This window comes from Corythoichthys intestinalis, chromosome 18 (assembly GCF_030265065.1).
Source record: "Corythoichthys intestinalis isolate RoL2023-P3 chromosome 18, ASM3026506v1, whole genome shotgun sequence".
In the NCBI taxonomy this organism is placed as follows: domain Eukaryota; kingdom Metazoa; phylum Chordata; class Actinopteri; order Syngnathiformes; family Syngnathidae; genus Corythoichthys; species Corythoichthys intestinalis.
In genome coordinates this window covers 4,343,065-4,351,199 of record NC_080412.1, presented here as the reverse complement: position 1 = coordinate 4,351,199, position 8,135 = coordinate 4,343,065, and the positions used below count along the sequence as shown (strand labels likewise).

Sequence of the window (8,135 nt, the reverse complement as noted above, 5' to 3'; positions counted from 1 at the left end):
TCATACAATTAATTTACAATAGGGCTGCAGCTATCGAATATTTTAGTAATCGAGTAATCGACTGAAAATTCTATCGAGTAATCGGATAAAACATATTTTTAGGTGAAGAGCAATTATAAATATACATGAGAAAACGAGACATTTCATCTAATCTTGAACCATTTTCAGTCAATCAATGTCTTTATTTTCGATGTATATTGTAGCTAGAATAAAAAAAAAAAAGACTAATTCACTGCTTTCACTCAAAAAACTTTTAGTTTTTTTTTTTTTTTTTTTTTTAAATATATATATATATATATTACCTAAAAATGCCGTTACGCTTGATAACACACATCACTTAAAAGTTAGGATTTTTTCCCACGTGTTTCAATTGAATTTCTCTTTGTGTCAAGCCATTTTTAAGTTCTAGTTAAGTTTTAAGTTAGTCTAAACTGTAAGTCCTGATAGGATTTTGAGTTTTTGCAGTGTTCAAAATAAATGTATGATACAGGCTGTACTGGAGCACATTAGGGGCCAGTGCTACTTGGTGCTTTTTCCAGCAATGACTCCTGAGCTAAAATTGATAGTTAGCATGATTAAGTTTTTATTTTACACCCTCATCACTCCACAATGCTATGTTATCTTAAAGCCTGTATGTAAGACGCGTTAGCCACGCAACGACAGTGGTCATAATTAATTGAAACCTAGTCCTCCGCAGGGCTAACTTTACGTGAGCTAGTAGCGACAGTAACGTTAATCTTATTTATTAGCGCTTAGCGCTCTTTATTAGCGCTTAGCGCTGTAGTGCTTTAAGATGGCGGCTGTTTAATAACACTGCCCAGACACGGCCGAGTCTGTCATTGCGCATCTAGTTCAACATGCATGTGATCTTTATGAGACGCATCAGACGCTAGCTGTTACCAACGTAGCATCGTGCGGGCTAGTATTTGGCAACGTCGGCGTCGTTTGTGGCGGCTGTCAGCTGCAGTAAGTTTTTTTTTTTTCCCCTTCTTCCTCTCCGCACGTGACAGCGCGTTGTCCCGCATTAAAAGTAGTCCGAGCAAAACGTGATGCTTAGAGCTGTCAAAATAAACGATTACTCGAGGTGAATAAAATTACTCGGATCAGTTTTTAAACTCAAGTTACTCGAGTTGCTTGAGTACTCGTTTCAGCTCTAATTTACAATTTCACTATTGAGGTCAAAAGCCAAAAAATAAATTCAACTAGGGACAATCTGGAGTAGTGCTATCGCACTTCATATTTATTACATATTATGTATGTACGTAGTGAGAGTGCTATCGCTAAACCAAATAAACATTAAAAGCCCTAGCTCCATTGACAAATGACATGAAATACATTAGACTTGACAGTGGATGTTAGCAAGAACAAAAGATTTTGAATTGAAAATTTCGTAACTCACCTTCCCGAGCACAAGTTTCCTGCTGAATTTTCGTGTACGAGGACCTGTTTCACCCAACCAGCAACATAGCATTTATAAGCCTCCAAGCTCTTAAAGTTTTTCAAACTTTCGTGAGAATAGGCTGATTTTGTGTGGACAAGATAGTTGTAAATATCAGGGTCAGGCAAAGACGGCGAAGACAGCGGGTCGAAAAACATCGATTTAGGCATCAAATATGGATCTGGCGAATGGATAAACTGAAGCTTTTCCACATAACGCCTTTTATGCAACGCATCCAATGAGTTTACGGTGTCAGATAACACCGGGGCTTCCATGAATTGCTCTATAACTTGCACGACTAATTGAAAACAATGAGAATAGGTCTAAAAAATACGGACAATATGGCGGCCGGATACAGCGACACGTCATTTTGTGACGTAGGTGAGTAGGGTCTATATGGCTCTGGCTTTGGCTATCAATTTGACAGGGCTCCCCATTTGTCAGTACTCCAGGGAGCACGCCAGAACACGTGAGGAAAAATACAGACAAAAAGAGGGACGAACCGAGTCGTCGAGAGAAACAAGGGAAAGTCTTCATTGGCCAGAAAAGGTAAACAACAAAATGGCAAAGTCCAAACAAAAATGCTATCACAAAAATACCACGAATACGAACGTAACTCCGAACCCTAACCTGACCTGTGTACAAAATCTGATGAAGCCAGAATGGATGCCAGGCAAAACAGTCATTGGCCACTGCTTCTCACACCAACACACACGTGTCTCTTCATCTGATCCTTCCGAGCGAATCTTTGACCACAAACTGAGCAGGAAAAAGGTTTTTCACCAGTGTGGTTTCTTTTGTGTCATTCTAAGTGTTGCTTCCGAGCTAATTTTTGACCAGAAACTGAGCAGGAAAAAGGGTTTTCACCTGTGTGGGTTCTTGTGTGTTGTTGTAGAGATCTTTCGACTGAATATTTGACCGCAAACTGAGCAGGAAAAAGGTTTTTCGCCAGTGTGGGTTCTAAAGTGTTCAATTAGAGTTCGCTTTAGAGCGAATTTTTCATCACAAACTGAGCAGGAAAAAGGTTTTTCACCAGTGTGGGTTTTTTCGTGACTTTGTAAAGTTTGCTCGTGAGTAAATTTTTGACCACAAACTGAGCAGGTAAAAGGTTTTTCGCCAGTGTGGGTTCTTGTGTGTCGTTTTAAAGAGCTCTTTTGACTCAATCTTTGACCGCAAATTGAGCAGGAAAAAGGTTTTTCAGCAGTGTGTGTTCTTATGTGGTTGTTTAATGTGCTCATCTGAGTTAATGTTTTTCCACAAACTGAGCAGGAAAAAGGTTTTTCAGCAGTGTGGGTTCTTGTGTGTTGATTTAAGTGTTTCTTCTGAGCGAATCTTTGACCACAAACTAAACAGTAAAACGTTTTTTTGCCAGTGTACGTTCCTGTGTGTTGTTTTAAAAGTTGCTTCCCAGCGAATCTTTGACCACAAACTGAGCAGAAAAAAGGTTTTTCGCCAGTGTGGGTGGTTGTGTGTATTTTCAAGCTTTCCTTTCGAGTGAATTTTTTACCACAAACTGAGCAGGAAAAAGGTTTTTCGCCAGTGTGGGTTCTTGTGTGTACTTCTAAGACACTCTTATGACTGAATCCTTTACCACAAACTGAGCAGGAAAAAGGTTTTTCACCAGTGAGGATTCTTTTGTGTCTTTTTAAATGTTGCTTATGATAGAATCCTTGACCACAAACTGAGCAGGAAAAAGCTTTTTCGCCAGTGTGGGTTCTTTCGTGTTGTTTTAAGGTTCGTTTTTGAGCACATTTTTAACCACAAACTGAGCAGACAAAAGGCTTTTCACCAGTGTGGATCCTCATATGCCTACTACAATTTTGCTTAGTAGCAAAGGTTTTTCCACACTGAGAGCATTTGCAGAGTTTGTCATCACTGTGAGATTTCTTATGACCATCATCATTGTAAGGTGAGTGTGACGTGGTGCCATTTGTGTCTGATGTCGCGATGAAAATGTCTGCTTGCAATCCTTCTGTTGAGCTGCTGCCCCTTGGAGGCTCCGCCCCACTGCCGGCCTCACTCGGAACATCTTCACTCTTCAAGGGCTCACCAGTCGTCCTGGTGATATGCTCCTCCTCCTCTTTAACGTATGGCAGCTCTTCCTCCTCCTTTTTGATTGAAAGTTGCTTCTGTTGACAAGGCTCTGGCTCCTCCTCCTCTTTGATTTGGGGGAGCTCAACATCCTCTTTAACACCAGGAGATTCTGGCTCTTGGCGCTCAGCACTAAGATATTTTCTGAAACCTGCAAGACACAAGAAAACCATTGATATACTGTATTTTATGGACTACCACCGCGTCGTGGATTCAGTGCATGTTGCGGTTTTCAAAAGTATTCATCAAAAAAACAGAGGGTAAAAAAAACCACGTGGTTTTATTTTGCTGTGCGAGAGACTTTGTTTCGCGTACAGATGTGTCTGAAAATTCGGCGATGAAAACTATCGGCCAAAAATAGCTAAAAATGCAATTTCGGTTAAAATGTTCTAAAGACAAATTGTGTGAAGAACCATAGTCCTCTTGTGATGACGTCATTAAAACACAGCGTATTGAAAACATTATTGAAGCAAAAAGATATTCGTTTTCGCATATAAAAAATGTCCTCATATTTATGCATCGTGTTCGAATTTTGGGATTTCTATCTGTACCTACCAAGTTCTGACGTAGGATTTTTTTGGCGGGTGCGTGAATACAACTCTCTTTTTGACGACTAGCAATCTTGTCCGTGGACGAATTCAAGTTCACGGCCACGAATCAAAAGGGTTGAAATCTCACGTAGGTCCTGGGGAAAACTAAGTGATCCTCTAAGGGCGCATGCGCCAAAACAACAAAGCTGGCTGACTGCAGTGTTGTGCGCAGAGCTAACCTGTCAGTTTGGAGCAATGAATCACTAATTAATTCATTAATGTGTTTGTCCAATATTTATTGGTTGAATATAAGAATTTGACTCTGACTAAATAAAATGATTAGACTAATAACCCAATGACCGTAATTTTTGGACTATAAGTCGCACCTGACTATAAGCCGCTACCCACGAAAATTTGACACAAAAAATGCATTTGTTCATAAATAAGCCACACAGGACTATGGACCCTACCCACGTGACGTCACAACTCCGGCCTCCTGATTGGTGCCGCCCAATTGTCCGTCAACACATCGTGTTTACCTGTTACGGCTACGTACATTCCTCCTATTTACGGCGTGTTTTTCTGCTCGTTAACATTAATAATCAAAATGGTGAAGGCGTGTGTGGCGGTCGGTTGCAATAATGGAGAAGATAGACGGAGAGACTTGAAGTTCTACCGGATTCCGAGAGACCCGGAGAGGAGAGCGAGATGGGCTGCTGCAATTCGACGAGAAAACTGGGCTCCAAACGATTACCACAGATTATGTAGTAGTCATTTTATATCTGGTAAGATGCATTTAATATATAATTAGAGGGTTTTGGGCTGACAACCACAATTAAGATCATTGCTAGGCTAATCGCCGACAACATACACGTATGTATGTAGTGAGAGTGCTATCGCTAAACCATATAAACATTAAAAGCCCTAGCTCCATTGACAAATGACATGAAATACATTAGACTTGACAGTGGATGTTAGCAAGAACAAAAGATTTTGAATTGAAAATTTCGTAACTCACCTTTCCAAGCACAAGATAGATTCCTGCCGAATTTTCGTGGACGAGGACCTGTTTCACCCAACCAGCAACGAAGTATTTATAAGCCTCCAAGCTCTTAAAGTTTTTCAAACTTTCGTGAGAATAGGCTGATTTTGTGTGGACGAGATAGTTGTACATATCAGGGTAGCTAGCAGATGTCAGGCAAATACGGCGGAGACAGCGGGTCGAAAAACATCGATTTAGGCATCAAATATGGATCTGGCGAATGGATAAACTGAAGCTTTTCCACATAACGCCTTTTATGCAACGCATCAAGTGAGTTTACGGCATCCGAAAGCACCGGGTCTTCCATGAAATGCATTATAAATTCCTCGATCAATTGAGACCATTGATAATACAGACACAAAATGACGGACAAGGGGGCAGAACAATACAGCGATCACGTGATTTTGTGACGTCGGTGGGTAGGGTCTATAAACCCCAGTTGTTCTCACTGTATTATGGGATATTTACACAAAAATATATTAACCGGTAACACTTCATGTGACAGCGGTATCATAAGATTGTCATAAGACCAAATGAAGCGCCATGAAGCTTTGAACCAATTGGCTGCAAAGCTTCATTTCTTCAAGAGGCCTAATGTGGCCACCACTGCTCCCTTGGAGGAGACAATCAACCTCTGCTGTCACCTGCAGTCAAGATTTTTGTCCTCCATCCTAGCATGCATTGCAGGGCTACAGATGGAAATAACAATCAAATTCATGTTTGTGCTAATTATTTCTTCTGTTACTGTTCCAGTTGTTTCATGAATTGCTAGTTATGGTATTTAGTGAGACTTTTTTTGACAGTGGTGCCATAAGACTGTCATAAGACCATCATAAGTATGACATGACACTGCTATAAATGTTATTCAATGCTTATCAGAGATAGCCTTTTGTGTCATCCGGCTAATCTCACTTTTGAATGGATGTAAAAGATCCGAGCTGTACATAAATGGAGTTAGTGACATAATTTGCCGGATAACACTTAATGACATCTGTCATATGCACTCATTAATGCCCATGATAGTGTCATGTCATAATTATGACAGTCTTAAGGCAGTCTTATGACGTCATGGTCAAATAAAGTATTTCCTATTAACCTAATAAATCAACAAATAAGTCGCAGGATTCAAAATGAGGAAATAAAAGTAGCGGCTTGTAGTCCAAAAATAACGGTACCTAAATTGTGATATCGACCTACCCTTGTTACCCTAATACCAGGGTTGGGTAGTGTAACCGATGTGTAAAAATGGTTAAAAGTAATTTTCACCAAAGTTCATTTTTTTTCTAAATTGCATTTTTCAAGAAATAGTAATTAGCTTCTTAACATTTATGAGAATTGTTATAGGGAGTACTATTATTTATTTTCATTTAATATATCCTACATGACCTTTGACTTCGTCGTGATGTCACTTCCTCCTGTGTTCGCGCCCTCTTCAGTTGTTAACGAGACTGCAGAGAGGCAGGTACGATGTGAAGTTGCTCTTTTGTTTGCATGTTGTGCTATGTACAAAAAAAAAAAACGCTAAATAAGAAAGTTAAGCTCGCTTTTCAATGTAGCATAGCTTGTTCAGAGAGTATTAGTGTTTCATAGAACTTGGGGACAGCGAGTGTAATGCTCTTTTTTAAGACATTTAAGCCGACGAAGCTGGAGTTAAAACTCATGGTCCGGTGTTCTGACAAAATTTGCAACCCATCAAAAATTGCTACCTTGCGGGTTTTGCGCATGCGCGTAACGTTAAAAATGGCCGCGAATGCGGCAATTCCAAAGTAAACACTACAAACTTTCTTTAAAGAAAGGAATATTTACTTAAGTTTGATCATGTAAAGACATGTACAAAAGTTCTCAGACACATCCTACCATGTTAGCTGCACACAGTAACTGCACGCCGCGCTCTCACTGTTAACAACTTTGCCGCGTCGTTAAGTATTAATTTACACCATTTTCGTATTGCACATGTATGTTTATGATGTATCTAGTTTAGTTAGCACTTTGGATAACATTGAGAGTCCAATTGAATGTAAAAGAGGGGTTTTTCAGTGCCACAAAAGCTTTGGGAGCAAAATTTTATAAGGGAGCAAATTTTGACAGAACACCGGCCACATTCTTTTTCCTTTTTCCTTCCATGAGGGCTTCAGCCAGAGAGGTCGCTGTATTCATTTTTATTTTTTCTGTCTGGTATGTGCTCCCTTGTCTTTATTTTGTACTATTTGTATTTTTACTATTGTAATTGTTCAAATGTTCATAATTCTGCTCTCGCGTGCTCTCACTTCCAGATTGTTTCGTTGTTTAAAAAAAAATTCAAAATGTTTGTTCCCCGAGAAAAAATAAATTTTAAACTTTCCAATGATGTATCACACAGTCATATCGGACAATTTTGAAATTTGGCCAAATTGGGGGTCTCAGAGCGGCACTTCAAGTCACCTGAGTGTTTTTTGCCATATATACATTACTGCTAGTACTAATGAGGAAAAAGCAATGCTCGGGATGACCTTTAATGTGTATGGTCTTTTCATCCTCGTCCTTGATGCATGCAGACTCCGGATGCTCAGGATAATGGGCTTGGCTGACATTCAGATCTGTAAAACAAATAAATCTTATTTCTTTATTTTCAAACTTGTGTCCAAAAGTAGATTTCTGTTGGAGAAATTTCATCCTTGACATTGTTTATTCGTACTTTGTGTTCTTCCAATTCAGCGCAAAAGTCAAAGTGCTTGACATCACATTAACTGCGAATAAAAATTGAAATCCCTTAACAGCACTACTGTTAACAATAAAAATGAATTCTCATCACCGCGATCCGTCATGTACAATATACTTATCATCGAAAGTGAACCAACCTTTTAGTCTGTGAAGAACAACCTTAGCGTGCATTAATTTCCACTCAGTCGAGTGTCGGTGACGTGGGTGCTCCTCTTTCACTCCACAAAGTTCCTCTGGTCTGAGAGTTCCGGCAAGATGGCGGATTGAGAGGCTGTGTTTTGATGTAGCTCTTGCAGTGTAGTCCCAAAGTTCAACTGAAACTTGTTACAATCCA

General features: G+C 39.7%; 1 protein-coding gene across 1 annotated transcript in view; it reads right to left on the bottom strand.

Annotated features, from left to right (window-relative positions):
- Positions 1-237: 237 nt before the first annotated feature.
- Positions 238-8,135, bottom strand: part of LOC130906332 (zinc finger protein OZF-like) — a 91,275-nt gene continuing 83,377 nt past the window's right edge. Inside the window, exon 3 of the mRNA XM_057820564.1 lies at positions 238-3,680. Coding sequence (XP_057676547.1) covers positions 3,193-3,680 — 488 coding nt within the window. The 3' untranslated portion in view covers positions 238-3,192. The remainder of the gene's footprint in view (positions 3,681-8,135) is intronic.